Source organism: Onychostruthus taczanowskii, unplaced genomic scaffold, assembly GCF_017590055.1.
Source record: "Onychostruthus taczanowskii isolate IOZ18803 unplaced genomic scaffold, ASM1759005v1 scaffold95, whole genome shotgun sequence".
Classification (NCBI taxonomy): Eukaryota; Metazoa; Chordata; class Aves; order Passeriformes; family Passeridae; genus Onychostruthus; species Onychostruthus taczanowskii.
This window is the reverse complement of record NW_024507546.1, coordinates 1,573,819-1,594,533: the sequence shown is the minus strand read 5'-3', so window position 1 is coordinate 1,594,533 and position 20,715 is coordinate 1,573,819. Positions and strand designations below refer to the sequence as shown.

At 37.2% G+C, this 20,715-nt stretch overlaps 1 protein-coding gene across 1 annotated transcript in view; it reads left to right on the top strand.

Annotated features, from left to right (window-relative positions):
* Positions 1–20,715, top strand: part of ANO2 (anoctamin 2) — a 156,969-nt gene that overhangs the window by 25,725 nt on the left and 110,529 nt on the right. Inside the window, exons 4-9 of the mRNA XM_041426850.1 lie at positions 9,194–9,292; positions 12,895–13,046; positions 14,521–14,575; positions 15,098–15,146; positions 18,031–18,086; positions 18,340–18,381. Of these exons, the coding sequence (XP_041282784.1) occupies positions 9,194–9,292; positions 12,895–13,046; positions 14,521–14,575; positions 15,098–15,146; positions 18,031–18,086; positions 18,340–18,381 (453 nt within the window). The remainder of the gene's footprint in view (positions 1–9,193; positions 9,293–12,894; positions 13,047–14,520; positions 14,576–15,097; positions 15,147–18,030; positions 18,087–18,339; positions 18,382–20,715) is intronic.

The window sequence follows — 20,715 nt, the reverse complement described above, 5'->3', positions numbered from 1 at the left end:
ACTGCTATCAGTGTACAGCACCACATTTATTACAAAAACCTGGTAGTGATTTCCTATAAATTTCAATTTGTGTGATGCCACCAGGATTGGAATAACAACTCTTGCATTGTTTTTCCATTCCTAATTCATTTCCTTCATGGCATAAAACACTTTGGCAGGTGTATCAGGTTAATATTCATATTCTGCGTTCTATTTGCTAATTATCTTTTTAGTAATTGAAAGTTAATGGCCCACCTGACCCTTACATCTCTAGAAATGATTTGTTCATCTTTTCACATAAATTGTCATATTTCAATGCCAAGCCAAAAGTAAAATCTCACTGAAATGTTTTTGTTGCGTTTTGTTGTGAAATGTATTGGAGAATCTATAACTCTATGTGTCAAGTTTAGCAAACATTGGTATTTTGGTGTTTGCTGACAGTTTATTCTTAGAATCATAACAGAAAATGAAATTTGTATTTCTTTTATAATGATTTGACAACTAATTTTTAAATAATCCTCCTTTATTTTTAGTGTTACAAAGGAGCAAACTGGCACTTATATATTCTGACTGGCTGGTGTCTACTTTGTGTATTGTCAGAGTGACTCAAATGTATTGTGATGGAGAGCTAAATCCGGCTAACAGAGTTTAGGGCATGCAGAGAGCAGTACTGCCAGGATGGATGAAAAAAGTATGTGTTGTAATACTTATTGTACTGATATCTACTGAGTGATTCCCTCTGGACCATATTTTTGGGGGACTGAGTGTATTGAGGCTTGGTTTCAAACGTGTTGATAATTCAGCACATTCTGTAGCGATCTCTAGAATGTGCTGGCTAATTAACATTCCTGAAAATACAATATTGTCCATTTACTGGCTGATTTCAGTTATTACCATGCTCCTGTGGGAAGGTACTGTTTTGAGCCCTGGTACCACATTAGTTGAGGGTGCTGGGTCCCCTAGAGCCACAGAAATATTCTGATACTGCAATTTCCATTTATGAGTGAGGTATTTCTTGGACACTGAGTCCCAGCCCAGTTGCCAAGCTTCTCGTGCTCCTCTCAGCTGCAACATTTCAAGCAACTATTTATCTCTGCTTGATGAATTGCTCAGATTTCCAGGCTGCTGCTGCTGATCTTGCTGCCTTCTAATCATCTGCAGAGCCTGCAAACAGAGCTCCTCAGCTCCACATTTCATCTGGAGCAGGCTTGTGCCTCTCTGGCTGGGAACTGCTTCTCCAGGTATTGACAATACTGCCATGAAACGATCCTGTGGTGTGAGAGATTCCCTCAGTGCAGTACATGGACTCTAACAGCTGCAGTGGTGAAATATTTAGGAAACAGCAGGAATGGTACAAACTTTTGTGATGCTTTTGCTCTGATGTTCTGCTGGTGACAGCTATGTCCGACTCAGCTGCTTTCCCCCACGTGATGTTGTTTGCCGACCTAGGAACCTTCTGGGGATCTCTATCCCAAAGTCTGGCACAGTTTCTTCTTAAAATGCTGTTCTGTTTTTGCACCCACAAGGCAGAGATACTTCCCTGCTGCATTGATGTTTATGTCCTTTTGTTGGTTTTTAATTTGGCTTTGTCTGAGGCCCTGTAGTGCTTGCTCTGGAAGACACTCCAGGCAGTCCATCCACACCCCATCTCCTTATCATGCAGGATTTTATAGACTTCCACAATAGCTTCCTCAAGTTTCCAGAACAAAAGGTCTCAGTCTTTTCAGTCATTCCTATGCAGATGCCATAACAGGGCTTTTGTGTGTCCTCTGAACCCAGTTTTTGTCTAACTTGTCTCTTTGGAGGTGAGGAGGCAGAGTGCACACGGAAGGTGAGATGTGGATACTGCTATGTTTGAATGTTTTTTGGTTTTTTTTTTTTGTAGTCTTTGTGCCTTTCCTAATAGAATGTAAGTTTTACTTTACTTCTTGACTCTTAGAAAATACTGACCTGCTATTTTTCAAAGGATTTTCTGTTGCAAAATTGTCATTACTGACCAGTATAGGTGAAATCAGAGCCCAGCATCTTATTTTGTGAATCTAGATTTAACCCACAGGTATTGCATTATATTTATTTACATTGGGAGCTCTTTGCCTTTGTTCAGGCTCTTACAAAGCTTTTCTACAAATTTGCAGAGTCTACCCTTATCCTTGCTTCCCTGAAAAACTTCATCTGCTTTATCTTTCACCAGAACACTTAAGCTGATGTTGGATACTGCTAACACTGCAAAATCCCCTTAGTGACTTTTTACTTCTTTCCAGCAATGCAAGTTCTCCTCCTACCCGGTTTCTTCTTGTTTCACTGATTATTTCTCCACCCCTGGACCTGTTGCCTTATCCAAAATGAGTCACATGATGATACTGTGGGACTGCCCCTTACTCTCCCCCATCTCTCCCTGTTTGCTGTAAGGCTGTAGCTGTCCAGGGAGGTTTTGGATTTCCCCTCAGCAAAAAAGCCAGCTCAGATACTTTGATTATCTTCATCCTTATCCTCTCCCAGTCAAGCCCCTGCAAATACAGACAACCTTCCTTTTACTGCTACTGATCTTTGGAGAGAGAGACCTCAAAGGGCCACACCATCCTGAAAAAGCTTGTAGCCTCTGATTAGGAGAACCCTCTTATTAAACTGAGTACATTTGTACCATCTGTTAATACTTTCAAATTACAGAACACCCCCTAAAGTATGTTTGCTAAGAACAAATTGAACTTTAAAATCTTTCAACACAAAACTGCATCATCCCTTCATATGATTGTTGATCAGCTATGGAGGGATGAAGCAATATTTTAAGATACTTTTCTTCTGTTTTTACAGATTGGTGTCCTAAGTATTTTGAATTTTTTTTCTTTTTTCTCCAAATCCCTTTTTTCCTTGAAATTGAATTTGCTAGAGTGAGGGTTCAGTCTCTGTTTCATTAATCCCCCCACTGTGTACATGCCTGTTATCTGGTCTAAAGATTGACTTCCATGATCTTGCTGCTTCATCTGGAAAATTGTTTAGGCCATAAATCTCTGTGCAGATTAGTGAGTCTCATTCCCTTAAGAGGAATTACATTTTGCCCTTTTAAATGTTAACTCTTTGGCCTCAAGAAGTTTGTTGATTTTATTATGGATAATAAAGTTTGATATGATGTATTCCACAGAATATTGGCTTATTTTTTTAGCTAATTTGGCACTGAATGTAGCCAGGCCAGCTGCTTACGTGATTTTCAGTTGACACTGCCAAAATACAGGAGGTGGTAGAGAAGACACACTCCTCCCTTCCTCTGTGAGGCAGTTTGATTTGGGTGAGGAGGCTCTTAATTTTACATTTTATTATTATTATTATTTATGCTATTCAGTCTCAGAAGATGTGTTGAAATTGTGCCAGGCCTTCATAGCAAGAAATTTGTGTAATTGACACAAGAAAAATTTGCTGATAAAGTTATTCTAAATAATTAGAGGTGATTTTGCTTTATGTTTGAAAGTCATACTTTTCATGCTTTAGTGATTAGTGGACAGAGATAAACATTTAGAAAATATTGATGAAAGAGCAGTAATTTTAAATCCAAAATGTGTATTTAGAAAGAATTAAAATGAATACAATCCTGGCATATTTGTTACTCACCTGCATATAGATCCTGCTTTGAACACTGCAATAATGCACAGGTCTGTGCCCTGGGTTTTTTTTTTTGTTTTTTGTTTTTTTTTTTTTTTTTTTTTGGCAGATTTATCAATCTATTCTACATTTATGCTTGAGTTTCTGGCAGCTCATTTTCATTCAATTTTTTATTGCCATTAAAATTGTCCATCTTCTTTGGGGAAGCACACCTGTGTTTTTAGGCTTCCTGTATCATCTTCCATTCAGAGACATTTCCTGTCCGTACATGAGTGGGAAGATTTTGGCTGGAGAGGTTGCAGTGCCACGAGGAAGCATTGCAAAGGAGGAGCAAAGCCAATTGTTTCATTACACAGTGCTTTACCTAAGAAATTGAGATTATTTAGGGGTTTTTTTTAGGTGTTTTGGCCAGATCTTTCATGACCAGGTGTTCTGTTTTATGCTTATACACACTATTATATTCTTTAACTGTTTGTGTTCACAGTGGGAGTAAAAGAACAACATAAACAAGATATTGACACCATCAGTGTTGTTAGAAATTAAGAAAGAGAAAAGGAAATGGTCAAAATGTGTACATTTTGTCGCTTTGCTTAAGGTCTTGATCATGTCTGTGTACCCATGCACTGAGGTAAATCTACACCCTGGAGAAATAATGGAAATAGAAAAGGGAAAGTTTGGCAAGGGTAAAAGGGTTTTTTGAAGGAAAAAATGAAAATTATATATAGCCATACTGTCTTACTAGTTTATTGCTTTATTTGAGCACTTCTCAATCTGGAGCATATTTATCTTCACAAAAGCCTTTTGATAGAGAGAAGTTCCATTGTCTTAATAAACTAAGAGGCAGAATTAAATTACCAGCCTACAATTGTAGGATACAGCCTCTTCTATGAGCTAACATGAGCAGGGAGTTGCTCTGGACTCAGATGTCCATGTAAAGACATTTTGGGGTTGTTGTTGTCTCACCTGGACCAGTGCCCTGCACATCCTTTTCCTAGTGGAACTGGCTATCATTGACTGATTTTATATCTTGGACACAAAGATCTAGGAACAGAAACACACTGTTTCACAGATAGAAATTTAGTCTATTTGGCAGAAAACACAGCCACTTTTACAGTCTCTCCCTGAATCTGGCAGTGCTGTGTCATGCAATCCAGTGCTACCAGTGATGGGGGCCAACAGCTTAGCACTTCGCTTGCTCTTGTGAAATGAAGGTGACCACAGTTCTGGGATAATAACAAGAAATTGCTTTTTATTTGCAATATCACATCACTTTGGTATTTATCTTGATTTCCAGGGCTGGTATCAGGAGAGCAGACATTAATTTTGAACAATTGCCTTTGCAGACATGATGGATCCATTTGGTGATAGAATTAATGGGAAGATGATTACTTTTACTGAGCTAATAGGGACCTGTCTTTTCTTTTTCTCATTGTAACTGTTTCACTGTCGCTTTCCCTGTGTTGTCTCATTATATTAACTGGAGCCGTTAAAATATTGCTCCCAAGTATTTTTTTGTCCATTTAATGATCACTGAAGGATAAAATGTTTAAAGTTCAGTTATTTGAGGTTTTTTTCCTGAGAAGTTTACATGCTTCAGGTTTTACGATTTATGCCTTTTCCATTTCCTGTGCACATTCTTTTAAAAATCATTAGAAAGATTGGCAGTTCCCTGGACTCCCTTAGACATTAGTTAATAACTTATTTTCAGCTTCTTTCTACCCTTTGGTGTTACTTTTTCTTCCTGTTAAGATACACCACAGATTTTTTTTTTTTCTTTAGACTAGTATTTAAAAATAACTATTTATTTAATATGTAAGTTATTTATAAACTGTATTCCTTAAGTATGGAGTGATTAGTGATTTCATGATAGGGAAATGACAAGAAATACTTACTAAGCTGTAGCATTCAGCAACGAATTCTGTATTTGCAAAGTTCCTAGGAACAGTGTGCTCACCATTAAAAAAAAAAAAGAAGCCTGGGTCTCTTCCAAAATCTAGTCATTGGTTTTGCCCTTTCTTGGCTTGATAGTGACTGACAAATCTGATGCCTTTACTACCGTATAATTTAGCTCATGTTAGAGGTGCCTAAATTAATTTAGTTTTGCTTCATTATGCTTGTCTAGCCGTGTTTCAAAATGTTCAGCTTTCAATAAAAAGAATAATCACTTTATATATATCTATGTGAGATCTTCTGTAGTTATACATTTTTGTTCTGCTGTGGCCTTGATGGTGATAAGTTTGCAATAAATCTTAGACTTGCAGCTGATTCATATCCTCATTTGTTTTACTGTTAAGGCAGGAAAGATAGAAAAACTCTCCTTCGGAGAAATTTGAATTTTATTCAGCCTATGCATTTCCAGTCCAAGACAGAAAAAATGCAATATAGGCTGATATTGTAGCCCTGCTTTAGATTGCTAAGAATCATGATAAACTGAAAGAAATACCCAATACATTTTTCTTCATGTGCTGATTGAAAAGCCAAGCAGACCTTTCTTCCATTTGACTTTAATGCTGAGCTTTCCTATTGAAATGGGAAAACCGAATTCAACTTCAGAAAACAGAGAAGCAGCCAAGATATAAATATATCTTGAATAATTCTGAATGAATTTATTGAAAAACTTCCACTCTTGAAACTTATTGAAAGAAGTCTGTAATATGGAATATAGATTTGACAGGGAAAAAAAGGCATCATGAAAGTGACAGATCTGTTTGTCATCTGCCTAGGAATACTTCGTAATTTAAATAATATAATCGGGGAGTGTAGTGATAGAGACATGGAACAATGCAGGGCCAAGGATAAAGTCCTGTGGGACGTCAGCTGCAAGTGAAAAAGGACTTGATTAAGGATGGCTGTATTAAATAACAAGTGACTGGTCTAACAAAAACAATGTTTGCCAGCACCACATGTTGGCTTTAGTGACACATCCAGAGTACAGTGAATCAGCAGGAGTGATTCCAAGCATTCAAAATAGAAGACTGACAGCATTTCATGAGATCAAAGTGATGAGCATGTGCACAATTATCATTTCAGGTGATTAATCAGAGCACAGCAGTTAGGGGGTGTCTCCAGTAAACAGTTATAAATCCACTCTGGTAAGGAGGAAAGCAAGTTCTAACTTTTGGAGATATTGGCAATACAAGAAACCCTCTGGGAATAACTTAATTAAGCAGATCCTTGCGAGACATCATAAGGAAAAAAGGGCATTTAAAGACACCTGGAACTGCTGCAGGTGAAGCCTGGAAAAGTGAGGAAAGGAATCTTATCAGAGGAGTCATCCTATAGGTTTTTATTTTGGTGAGCCCACAGAAAATTAGCTCGATGGCTCATCTCTTGAGCTATGATATTAAATGAATGGTTTCAAGTTTATTTTTAAATTCTTGGATTGATTTGAATGTTAGGAAGATGTGGGAGATGTGGTTCTAGTAATCCCAAGGTGAACATCCAGCAGCCCACTGCTCTGCATCTTTTGATGCAGCAGTAGCCACCTAGTCCTGTTTTCCCTACTTAATTTACTTTACATTACTGTTTATTAAAATTACCTCAACTTCCCATAATGGGGTGATTTTTAAACTTTTTAAAGATTTTTAATGGTCTGATTCCTCATCATCTGATATCACTTCATGAACTTTCCAATTTATTTTTGTTCAAATATACAAGGGTCATATTCTTCATCTGGTCTTTTCAATCAAATTATTTGTCTAATTTTATTTGCAATCTGTGTAGTCATATGAGCCTGAGGTGGAAGCAACCAATTAGATCACACTGTCCTTCCTCTTGCCAACATGGAATATAATCCCCCAGACAGGGACATGTGCTTGATTTTAGCCAAAAGCTCAGAAGAAACTCCTGATCTTCACCCACTGAAATTTAACCTCTCATCTGTTATTAATCTATTTTCAGCAAATAATTACCAGAACATCTGCTCATGCCCAGTAAATTTTTCCTTTCTTCTCTTAAAGCTGACTTCCCCAGCGGACTGATGGAAGAGAGATTCTGCAGCTCATTCTGCTCTTTAAAATAGCACTGGTCCACTGAAGAAATGTTAGCTGAAGGCGAGGGAGTGATTTTTACAATTCATGTTGCACCTATAGGGGAAATAAGAGCAAAATGACAGCACTAATAGTAGGATTTCCATCTAACTTTTTATTTTTGATTTTTAATCAGGACACATAAGGACACATTCAGCAAACACATTTGGGATTTACATAAAGATGGAAGCAGCCACACAAAGATCATTAATCTTGGCCTTAAGGAAGCCTTTGAATCACAGGATCACTGAGGTTGGAAAAGCCCTCCCAAGATCTTTGAGTCCGACCTTTGACCAGTCACCATTCTGTCATCCAGCCCAGAGCACTGCCACATCCAGTCATTCCTTGGGCACCTCCAGGGATTCACCACCTCCCTGGGCAGCTCCTTCCAATGCCTGATCACCCTTTCAGTGAAGAAATTCCTCCTGAAAATCTTCTTGTGTCCACTTCCATGCCTTTCCCTAAAGGATATCATCTGACAGTCTGTGTTCAGGAGGATGATGGCAGAGCAGAGATTTCAGGAGGGCTTTGAAATCTGAGAAGGCAGGAGCTGTTGGATTTTTGTCAAGGAAATCCCTTCAAAGAAGAGCTGCACTATGAGAGATGGTGTGACAGCTGGTCATTGCCTTGATTTCTCTGATATTTGCTTTGTAATCTCCCTCCCAACTTTTCTTCCCTACATTTCCACAGCAAACATTTATCCCTGTGATTTACTGGTACAATTTCTTTGTGTGCCTTGAGGAAAATGCTGCCTGAACCTTCCTTCATTTAATTTTCATGTTTTTCCAAGGGGTGCTGCTTTCTGTTCTCAAGGTTCCTTTCTGTAGCTCAGATGTGCTACCAGGACATCTTTGTCACGGCTTGCAAAAAACTTTTTGGCTGTGCCAAAGCTCTTTTGGGCATTTTATGTTTCTGACCAGCATAACCAATCATTTACATTAACATGAGGCTCATATCTTTGTACAGAAGTTAAATTTTTATGTTTTCTTTAGGTTTGCTATTCTGCAGATTATGATTATTATAACTGCAGATATTTAGAACAAAAAATGTTGGGCCTGATTCCCTGTAAGGAACCACTGATCTGATGAAGTATCCAGAAAATAGTTGGGCAAAACTGAAAATAAGAACTATAGCAAAGGATCTGATGAAGTATCCAGAAAATAGTTGGGCAAAACTGAAAATAAGAACTACAGCAAAACCCACCCAGAGCAAGAGATATTTTTTTTTATCTTGTTGGCTCAGATGGACACAAAAGCCCACTAAAGAAATCAGATCCCTTCTAAAATATCAATGTACAAAAAAGTGGTATCTTGGGTGTTTCACATTTACATCATTCCAAAATCTGGACCTGTAGCTTTCTGTCATCCTGTGCACACACAGCTACACTACAGGCAGTAGATTAATGGATTTTAGACCATGAAAGATTCAGCTTTTAAGGAAAATGTCACTTTTCTGCAGCAGAAGTTGGTTATTCCCTGTGATTGTTGCCTACTGCTGAATGATTTAGTTGGAGCTAACAACTTGAGATATTAGCACTACACTGTGTACAAGAATAGTTAAATACATTGTACCCCTTTTCTTTTATGTTTCAGAACAAGAGCCAAGGACTGAGTTTTGTCCGTATACATGCACCTTGGCAAGTCCTCAGTCGAGAAGCAGAACTCCTTAAAATAAAAATGCCCACTAAAAAGGTAAATATCTCCCATTCTCTATCAATATGTTTTATGATTGAATGATCAGAATCATCATTAAATGTATAGAAGCCCATGGAGTTACTTTGTTTCAAAAATCAGACAAAAATGTCAGACTTATTTTTCACATTTCCAAGTCGTTTGAGATGATTTACTGTTCAGAGTAAAGTGGGGATTTCCAAAGGAGTTTTTAAAGGCCACAGAGGCAGCTGGCTGATGCACTGCATTCAGGAGGGTGATGACAGAGGTGAGTGCTAAGGAGGGCTTTGAAAGCTGAGAAGGCAGGAGCTGTCTGGACTTTTGTCAAGGAAATTCTCTCAAAGGTGAGGGGTAGTGTGGAAGATAGTATGAAACTGGTCACTGTCTTAAGACTTCTCCAAAGCGAGAGAGGCTCTCCCAGAGAATCTCTTTTGGTGGTATCAATGACTTAGTGAATTCAGACCTGCCTGTTGTCACTAAAACTTCAGCTCACTCTCTTCTTTTCTGTCTGTTTTCAGCAGAGTTGCTGGCAAACCTTGTAAATTCTGAGTAGCGAAGTCCCCAATCTGTGTTCCTCAAATTATTTAGTCCATTGGTTAACAGCTCCACTGGAGCCAGGGGAACTGCCTTGCGCTTTTAGTTAGTGATAACATTAACTGTACTAAAGAACATTTATTTCTTTGCACTGTCATTAGAAATAAAGGAAAAAATTGATTTTGTTTCCTCCCACTGCGTTGTTTGATCTTTGAGTTTTTCATCTTATTTTCACCCACCAAAAGCTTCACTCTGGTTCACATTTCATGCTGTTACAACCTGTCATTATCAGAAGACTGGCCAAATCAGTCTTGCATATTTTCAATGTGTTTGCATCCCAGGATTAAAAAAAAAGGATATTTCCAATCAATCTTTGAAAATTAGTAGGTTTTAGATAGCTGCAGTACTCCTAGAAACTTTCTACATATTCAACTCTTCCCTTTGATCTCTTCAAAAATTAATTCCATTTATGCATTTTTAGTGCTTGCTTATTTCTCCCTCCTTCTGCTCTCATGGGAATTTTCTCCTCCAAGTTTTTTGCAGATGCACCAAAGTAAATTTTACACTATTTTAATTGATAAGTATTGCCATCACTTTGGCTTGGGTTAAGGTCTGTCCAGTAGCTGATAATCTCTGATAGCACCCTCCTCATTCACAACCATTCTGCATTCCCCTCTCTCCTCTGACTGGGAGAAAAAAAATCCTCTGTTATTTCCAAAAATAAAAAAATCCTCTGTTATCTCTGGCTGCAGAAATGACAGCAATACCAGAAACAAGCTTGACAGGAAAGCTCTATTCATTTCCTAGGGTTTGGGTGTTTTTTGAAATTAAAAACAATTGAAAGAGGAATTTCCTTTGAAAAAAAAGAAATCCATTTTGAAAAAAGTGAAATCTTGTATTTTGGGGATTTGGCAATATAAAAAAAATTAATCCAGTAACCACTAAAAGGAAAGTTCTGGTTTTGTTCAAAGATACAAAATACTGCTCTCAAGGCACCTTAGGTATTTTCTGTAAACCATTAATAAAAGGCATTTTCAGGGGAAAGTATTAATCCACCTCTAAACAGGAATTGGTTACAAATGTTTTTTTCACCAGACATTCAGTTTAAAATAGTCTTTCAGACTATAAGGCATGCTGGGAAAAGATACCCTCTGAGCCCTTTTAACTATATATAAACTTCTGGATATGGTAACAGAGCTATTTTGGTGAGTGAGACTGTGCCAGGCTTGAACATGAGTATGGGAAACAAATAGGAAGAACTGGGAGGGCTGCTCTGTGGCCAGAGCTGCAATGTCTCTGGCTTTAGTGAGTCCTGAGGAATTGAATCCTGTGACTGGACTGCTGGGATAGGAAGTAAAGGCTGTTCAGGAGGGATAGGCAGAGATGGAGAGGTGGAGGAGTTGTCCTGTGTGGAAGGGAGTAGCTGCATTTAGGGGATTATAAGGCTGACATGTGCTCGGTAAGGATTAGGGGGATGGAAAACAAGGCAGATGTCATTGAGTGTTCTGTAGGACTGATGAATCATTCCATAGGAAAGCAGGAGAAATTTCTTGTGCTTGTGGGAAGTGGCCACTTCCCAAACATTAATTGGGAATGCTGCACTGCTGTGACAAGCAAGTCTGAGAAATCCCTGAAGGGTGTTGAAGATAATGCTTTGCCACAAGAATTCCATGAGCCAGTCAGAAAAGATGGCCTCCCAGACTAGATACTTGTGAACAGAGGAGGACATGTGGGGTATGCGATAGTAGGAGGCTGCCTTAGCTACAGCAACCATAAAATGGCTGAATTTAAAATAGTCAATCTAATGAGAACAAAAAAGGTCAGCAGAATTGTTGCTCTAGGTTTCAGGAGAGCTCAAAACCACTCAGGGAGCAACTCAGCACTGCTCCCTGGGAATCTGCTCTTGAGTGCTCCATGAGTGCTTGGTTGAACAGGGAGCTCCTCGTGGAGCTTGAGAAGAAAAAGCAATTTTCCATCTCTAGCAGCAAGGCCAGGCCTCACAGGAAGTTTACAAAGCTGTGGTTCACATATTCAGGGAGAAAACACAAAAGGCCAAAACTCATCTAGAGTTCAAACTAGCCAGTATTGTGCCACACAACTAAAAGAGTTTTTAAAATATGTTAATAACAAGAGAAGGTGGGAGGAAAATATTGGACCAATCCTTGTTGGAAATGGTCAGCTGACAAACAGGGTTGATGCAAAAATGAGGCCTTCAATGCTTTTTTTGCTTCAGCCTTTAATACTAATTATCTTGGACTGCCTGGTCCTGAGGCAGAGGACTGCAGCTGTGGGACGAGTTTGTGGCTTTCCATTTGTGGCCACTGAATTTTTAAGGGAGAATCAGTATCCACTGGATGTCCGGAAGTCCATGGGGCCTTGTGAATTGATCCTAGAGTACTGAAGGAATTAGCAGCACCCATTCAATCCACTCCCAAAGGATTTGGTACTTGCTGAATAGGAGCTACCTGTTGTTATTACAATTTACACGAGGGAAGAGCCAGGAAATGACATCCCTAATATTCCAATCTCAGGACTTGGAATAATTATGAAGAAAGTCATACCATCTACAGCAGAAAGGCATTTGAAGGACAAAACATTCCTCAGGCACAGAATAAGGTTTCACAAAGGAAAAGACCTGGCAACTAATTATATATCCTTCTACTATAAGGTTCCCTGGCTAGTGCATGAGAGGAAGGTAGTAGATGTAACTCTTTTTTTCCTGGATTTTAGTGAAGTTTTTAATATTATTATATTTTAATATTATCCTTCTGGACAGGTGGTTTAACTGTGAGATGAGCACATACCTGGAGCTCTGGGTGAAGAACTGATTTCCTTTTTTATTGTATTAATAATTCTGCACTAAGGTTTTGGGGTTTTTTTTGGAATTAGCTTGTGAGGGACAAGAACTTTTTAGAACTGCAACCCATATGGATTCAGGTGTTTAGAGTTATATGGGAATATGTCTTCAGAGAAGACACTACTTTTAATTACAGGTTTAAACGTATGTGTACAGCAAATTGTTTTTTTCCTTTCTTTATTTTAATGTCATTTTGGAAGGGACATGCTAATGTACAGTTTTATTTCTTCAGATGTATGAAATCACAGAAGAAAAGGGAATACTCAAAACGTTAAATGAAATATGGTGCAAATTGACTGAACCTCTGCAACCCCAGGTGCCACAGCAAGAAAATACCAAGATGAAAACCTTGTCCTACCCATTTTCCAGAGAGAAAATATATTTGTGAGTACTTGAAAATGTGATGGACTGTGAATGTGACAGTCTGGTCAGAGAGTGAGAAAACCAGATAAGTTTCCTCATGGCGGACTTGTGAAACTTTTGGGAGTTGTAGAGAAATGATGATGGCTTGTTATTATAAATAACCTGCAGGTGGTGTTTTTCTACTCTCTGTTTTCCTGTTTTTCTCAAAGATTGTTTATTAAAAAGGTATTTTTATTAATTAACCAATCAGGTGAAATGTATTGGAACAGTCTCTAAAAAGAGAGAATTTTCATATTAAAGCTGCTGCTGTGCAAACCAGCCTTCCAGTGAGTCTGTGCTGTTTCTTACTCAACAGCGACAATGGACAGTGAAGAAAACTGGAATGTATCATTTTAGAGTTGTAATTTCTTTTTCCCTCATTGCAGTCAAAATTCAGAAGTTCATCAAGCATATCTGGAAATCATGAGGGAAGAACCAAAATTGTCAGTTTTTCAGTGGGTTAGCAGAAATACAAGCTGCAGAGACTTTATGCTGGTGTTCCTTCTACTTCTGTGGGATAAGGCACTGGAAGCAGTGCATCAAATAAATTTCCATATGTTTAGCTTGAAATGTAGAAATCCTCCCACCAAATTCCTGATTATTTGGTTAAGAATATTACTGCCTGTTTTGAGAAAAGCAAGATCTAGTAGAAATGCAGTGGTATTTTCCATCTTGATAGATTTATTATAGCAATTAAAACTCAACTAATAATACGCAGATAAGGAATTCTTGACATCTGCTCTTTCACTCAGAATAATGTTTCTGGGCCCAGTTTGACATGAAACACTCTTTTTTCCTGCTGGGTGTCTCCTTGTATTTATGTCCAATAAATAAAATTCAGTAATAAATACAGTGACCCACCATTTCATTTATGGCCCTCTGACAATTTTAATTAATTCTGCATATGAGTCAGGTGGAGAACTGATGGTTGATGGAGGAGAATATACTGGGAAGCTAATTTCACATATGATGATTTTGAGGTTTAAGGGAAGGCATAATTATGGCAGAATGGTTATTTGAAATCAAGTGAAATGCTGACTGTTTAGTGGCTAGAAAAAGAGTAATGAACATCTGCATCAGGCTGGTTGAAATCTACTAACTAACACAACCTCAGCATGTTATTGTGTTGAGGGGATGCTATAAGAAAAATATTAAAAGGTCATCTTCTGTAAGCAATAGAGAGGTTGTTTTTCCCCAAAAGGCATTTTATATTAGCTAATAATTTTGCTTTTTTATGCCCACCATCAGTGCAATCCTGGTAGAGCTCTGAATGAGTAGGTTTTACACGGCACATTCTGTTATGCTGTACTATGTCATCTATATTCCCATTAAACCTCTACTATTCTGATTAGCTGTGGTTTCTGAGTGACTTCTAAATTAGAATCTTATATGTTGTCTTATGTATTGCTTCCATGTCTTGAAACAGAGCTGATTTTCTTTTCCCTCAATGTTTTAGGTATGACATCAAAGACAAAGACACTTTTTTTGACAATGCAACCCGCAGCCGAATAGTAAGAAAATAACATATCCTTGTCTTCTTTTTCTGAGTGGGATTTGCTAGTGGGCTTTAGAATAGAATTTACAGGGAGTGTTTTAGTATCAATTTTGCTGTTTTCATTAATTTATGCATTTGTGTATTCTCACTGCACACTAATTCCTGACATATATGTATGTAAGGAATTCCTTTCTGCAACTGCACGGTGATTCAGAAGTGGGAAATGCTCTGCAGGGAAGCTATTGACTCCTCTTCAGTGTTCAAAACTCTTTTCAGCCCTGTTCCTAATCTTTAACTAGATTTCCTGCCATATAGTTCTTATACTTTAAATTCTTCTATAAAGGCATACACAGCAGGCTTTAGCCCACAAATGTTAGGGCAGATAATCCATTAATAAAATCTGCTAGATGATTTAAATATTTGTGCAAACAAACACTGCAGAAGCCACCTATTTTAGAACTTTGTTTTATTGCTAATTCCATTATGAAATTCATGCTAAGAAAGGATCTGTGTGTTATCCCACTGTTCTTTTTTGCAGGTGAGGGAAATTTTGAAGCGCACATCTACAAAGGCCAGAAACAGCATGGGTAAGGTGGAGGAAAGAGAATTAGAGGTGTTCTTTTGAATGGAATTTTTTAGGTATCTCACGGAATATTGATTTTCCTGGCAGGACACAAAATATGCTGGCACACATTCCCAAAAGAAAAAAAAAATTTGAGATTGAACTAAATGGTTTTTTTTTTTCTGAGGCATAAAATCTGAATTTCTAGCCCATGGTTTGGATGGTAATGGGAGCTGGCTTTTCATTTCTACAGGTGCAGCATCTGGCACATAACTCACATTTAATGAATTGTTATAAAATTGGATTTGATTACTGTATGATCTGCTTTGGAAAATTCAGATGTCAACTGCAATATGTTGTATTATATCTTGCTGGACTATATTTTTCTTGCTATTTCAATTGAATAATTCACCTTTCCAGGTTTTTTTTATTGCTTCAGCTTTAAAAATTACCTCCCTGAGCTGTCTAGTGAAATATATGACTTGAATATGACTGTTTTGAAGATACTTTTGGGATAATGCTGAAATACTTGGAGCTTGAGGTTCAGAATTGATTTAATTTTCTTGAGATTCAGAATTTATACAGGTGTACATATTCTCTTTTCTTTACTCTTTTCTCTCACCCATTGTGAGATCATGGCACATATGGAAAAGAAGTGATGATACTCCCTGACATATTTTCTGGAAATCCTTCTGTAAGCTCGACCACCTATGGACAGATCACAGTGTCCAAGGGTAACGCTCCTGGCAAATAATGTGCTGCGGCAAGATTCTGCACAATCCTGGTGTGATTTTGGGCAGGGAAGCTCCAATAACACATGTGGTTTTTTTGTACAGGAAAATAGATTAATTTAGGTTTCCTTGAATAGGAGATAGATTTTGTTTTTTTTCTTAAATTTTTTTTTAAATTTGAAATTACATGAAAAGCATAACAAAATGAAAGCCACACAAAAAGCTTTTTCTTTTTCAACCAAAACCACTTGCCTTTTTCCAGTATAAACTTTTAGATTTATGACTGCCACACTGTTTCCTTTAAAAAAATTAAAATACGGTTTTAAAGATGTCAGGCATTCTTGATTTCTAAAACATTGTTTGGCAGTTGCTGCTTTTTAAGCTGTTTACTTCGTGTTGTTCTATGTTTTGATCTGCTCAAAAGTCTCCAGTGGGACACTAGAGGGGAATGCTGTCTTATTTTTCTGGAGTGCTGGGAACCCTCCTGGAGACTTTGGAATTTGCTGTGGAGAAAACTGGAGAGAAGCTCAAGGACAGAATAGGAAGGGACAGAGCACTTTGCCAATGGAGATATTTGCCTCTTACTTAAGGTTTTCTTTACTTTAATAGCTTGTCCTGGTTTATAGTGGAATAACCCATGATAAGAGATCAAAGGACTACTAATAACTTTTTCAGGGATTTTTTAACTCTAGCATGAAAATACAGCCTGATACACTTCAAGCTCAGGTCAGCTCAAGAACTCATTTGACATGAAATAACTATTTTAACATTCCCATCCTTTCCATCTTTCTGGTCTGTAGCCAAAACAGGATTGTGCATCATGTTTGATCTAAATTCACTTTTTCCTTTGATCTTCTGAGATCCTCCCACAAAAGACCTCTGTTTCATACGTCACTAAGGCTTTCCCATCTTACTGGTCTTAAGCTTAAAACCACTCATCAGGAGAGGTTTAAAAGATTTTTAATTTTTTTTTCTTTTGTTTAGAATTCATTGCTTATTTTATACAAGAGGTAGGACAGTGATGTTGGAAGTGCTTCTAGCAGTCTGGTTTTATAGACCTATTTTATGAAAATAACAATACTTCAAACACATTTGCTTGTGGATTATTTTACATCTGTGTAAGGCTGAACCTGATTCTGATCCTATGATATTATACAAGGAAGGCTTATTTTCTTCTAGATAACTCTAGATAACTCTGAGCCACTGTAAACTTCCAAACACTGAACATTTTCAGGAGCAGGCTTGTCACTATCCAAGCATAATTTCCCGATTCTATGAATTCATGTAGTTGTACTTCTATCAAGGAAGACATTTATTGGTACTGCCTGTCTAGCATCTCTGACCAGAAGGTTTCTCCCAAATATTTCAGGACAATGTGTTATTTGACTATGGAATGTTTTTCATCACTAAATACATGATAGCTAGTTACTTGCTTTTCTGGGCATTGAAAGCAGAGAGGCCTGGAATAAATTTATATATCTATATTTATTTATATAATTAATAATTAGAAATTACTCATCTTTGGTTGCCTTTTTATGGAACAATTGTTTTCACCTTCAGAGACTGAAGATGGAATTGCTGTAAGAGTTGCAGGTCTTGAGAGCCAGTAGGGATCTTGTGTCTGTCTCCAGGTGCTGCAGTCACTGCTGGGAATTCCCTTGCAAAACTAAACTCCCTGCAGTGTCCAAGGCCAGGTTGGATGGGGTTTCAAGCAACCTGGGATAGTGGAAGGTGTGCCTAGGGGGCAGAGATTGGCTGATCTTTAAGGTCCTGCCAACCCAAATCATTCTACAATTTCATAACCACAAACTTCTGTGGAAGTTTTTGGGGGGTTGTTTTTAATTGTTGGCCAGTGGGATCAGTAGTTCTGACCATTGTAAAGATTCAAGAAGGACTTCTGGATGCTTTTCTCCTCAGTCATGTGGCTCTTTGCTATCAGGGTGAGAAAGTGATCAGAAGAGTCTTTGCACTGTGCTGTCCACGGAAGAAAAAGCACTTTGTGGAAGTGAGTTTCTCTGAAAAACATTTTCCACAGCCAGGAACCCTATGTGGCTCTTTTCTCATTCTGAATATTGTTAGTTACAAAGCGCTGTCCTCTCTGTCATGAAATGAAATCTGTAATAATGTTTTCTGTTCAATTGTGCCTGTTGACCACCTGAATTTTTCTTTTTCTTTTAGGCATTGGCACGTTAATAGCAAACAATGTTTATGATGCAGCCTACCCACTTCACGATGTATGTATGCACTATGAAAAAATCCAGTCCTCTGCTGGTGTCACTCAGGAGACATCCATTCACAGACATTCTTATTTGCTGTCTGAGACACTGAAAATCTCTTCTAAGAGTGATTCTAATATGAAAACTCTTATATAAGTACATTTCAAATTGTGACCTAAAAGTAAAATTAACAATGTAGGAACAGGTAACCAAACTTTTCTTTATTTTTTTCTGCTTTTACATCAGTTATTAAATTATTTTCTTTCTCCAGGGTGAATATGAAGGCCAAAATGATGACATGAATGAAAGAAAGGTAAAATACATTGCAAAATTTATTTCATATTATATTTATTGTAACAAATTATGTTCTAAATCTCATTGTAAAGCATTAGCCATTGTACAAAAAAGCAGGTGTTTTGACAAATGCATACACTTTTTGAATTACATATTTTCCTCTATTTCTGCATTTAAAAATGTTTTTCCAAGATTTTTATAATGTCTGCTTATGAAGCATGTCAGTTAATTTAATTTGAAATTTACATCTTGAAATGCTTCCAGATTCTCTCTGCATACATATACAAGATTTTCAACCTGTCACGAAGCTAAAATTATTAAATAACTCATATAATATTTTTATTTTCCTGACCAAATGCTCCTAGAGAGCTGTGGTTATTAAAATAAAATATAGTTGTACTTTTCATTTGATTGTGCATTCAACTAAATTGCATGCAATTTCTAAAAATCTGCTTCTAATTATTTTGTAAATAAAGTTTCTAGCTATCAAAAGACATTCAAAAATAGATCAATCCTTAAGAGAAACAGTGCTAATTCAAACTGTGTTTAATATATATGCTTACTTATAGAAATGGGAAAAAACCCATTTCATTACTATTAAATAATTTATTTAGTTTTATGGATTACTAATAAGTAATCTTTCCATATTGTTCTTTAATGTTTGCTCATTTTATTTTTCTTGATATGCAAACAATGGGATAGGACATGCAGAGGGAAAACAGTAGGGAGAGATAGGGGAAGAGGGCAGAATGAAGAAAAAGGGAATGTTTGGAAACATCCAATATTTACTATACTATGAAGACTGAGTTCATATAAACGGAGGTCATACAAATAAATCTGTTTTCTCCAATGCTGAATTAGTAAAATTTGAAAATACAATCTTTGTACTTTTTGGGTAAATAATGTTTCCATTCAGCCACTAGATGTCTTCATGGGCTGTATACAATTTAATTTAGTGTATGACCTTGTTAAGCAAAACAAAGTTAGAAAACCAACTATAAAAGAAGCTCATTTATTTGTGTCTGTTACTTTGAACTTTTTGTTCATAAAGGCATCGTCTCCTATGGACTTGCAGAATTTTCTCTGACAGGCAGCTCCACAGATTACTGACTTGGAAAACACATATTTTACAGAAAAAATCCTAAATGAACATTAGTCAATGGAGGAAAATTGGGTACAGTGGAAGGGGGGGGGGAAGAGGGCCTAAGAGGGCCTAGAAGGAACAGTGTCTGGAAAAATATTTTGCCTACTAGTTGTATTTTGTGCTGCCCTCTTTTTATTCTGCTGATTAGGCTCAGTTATGAAGTGTTAAGTATTAAAAACATAAAAGCTTCTTTCCAGAAATACTTCATTGATTATTCACATATGTCTCTGCTGCCTAGACCTTGAATCTTCTGTAGTATTCCTATGAATACCATCATCTGTTTTCTATCTGAATCTAATAGTCTCAGTGTTTAATTTCCTGAAGAACCCTGATCAGGTTTAAAAGAAAGGAGGGTATTTTTAAGCTTTTTTTTTTTTTCTTCTGTTCCCTTTTATTTTGCCCACTTTAATTTATCTGTATCTTTGAATTCAATTTTCTCTTGTAAAAACCACAAATATGAACTCAGTCCTTATGGGATACTTAAGACAATAGGGCAGCACAAGTAATTAAGGTTTATGTACCAGTTTATAACATAAAAGGTCAATCCTTATGAACTTTCTTCAGGATTTCCTTGGAGAAAATGCACAGTGACACAACACTTTTGTCCCATCCTACAAGAATTAGAAATCTGCAATGAAAAACTTATGCTGAGAGGGTTTCAGTTTTTCCTAAGACTAAAGGAATTTCCCAGTTTCACTGTGATTTCTGCTAAAAAAAAAAAAAAAAAAAAAAAAAAAAAGTATTTTTATGAATGGTATTGAGCAGCAGAATGGTAATAACTCACCATGAGTATAAACACTGGTTTAGTCTTTAAGTTTCTGGCCCACTGGCAACTTGTAACCCTTCACTGCTGTCTCTATGTTTGACATTAAAAAAATCCATGAGGGCTTTGTAACCCACCTGGGAAATCCACTGTTGTCATACACTAGAGCAGCATCCCTATTATTAGAAGCAGATCAGAAAATTCCTATAAACTTACAGAAAGTACCTGTTCCTAAATGGAATGCTATTTTAGACAGACCTTTCTTTTTGCCCTTCAAAGTCTATTCTGTAGCTGTGTTCAAGGCAGCCTTTGGGGAGATTTAGGAATGTAATAGTTTTAACTTTCTTCTTTTGCATAGATGAGTGAATGCATTTTTTAGTATGATTCTTTATGGAAATAAATAAAATTTTGTAGGTAATGCTTGGGGGCAATGTCAAGGGGTGATT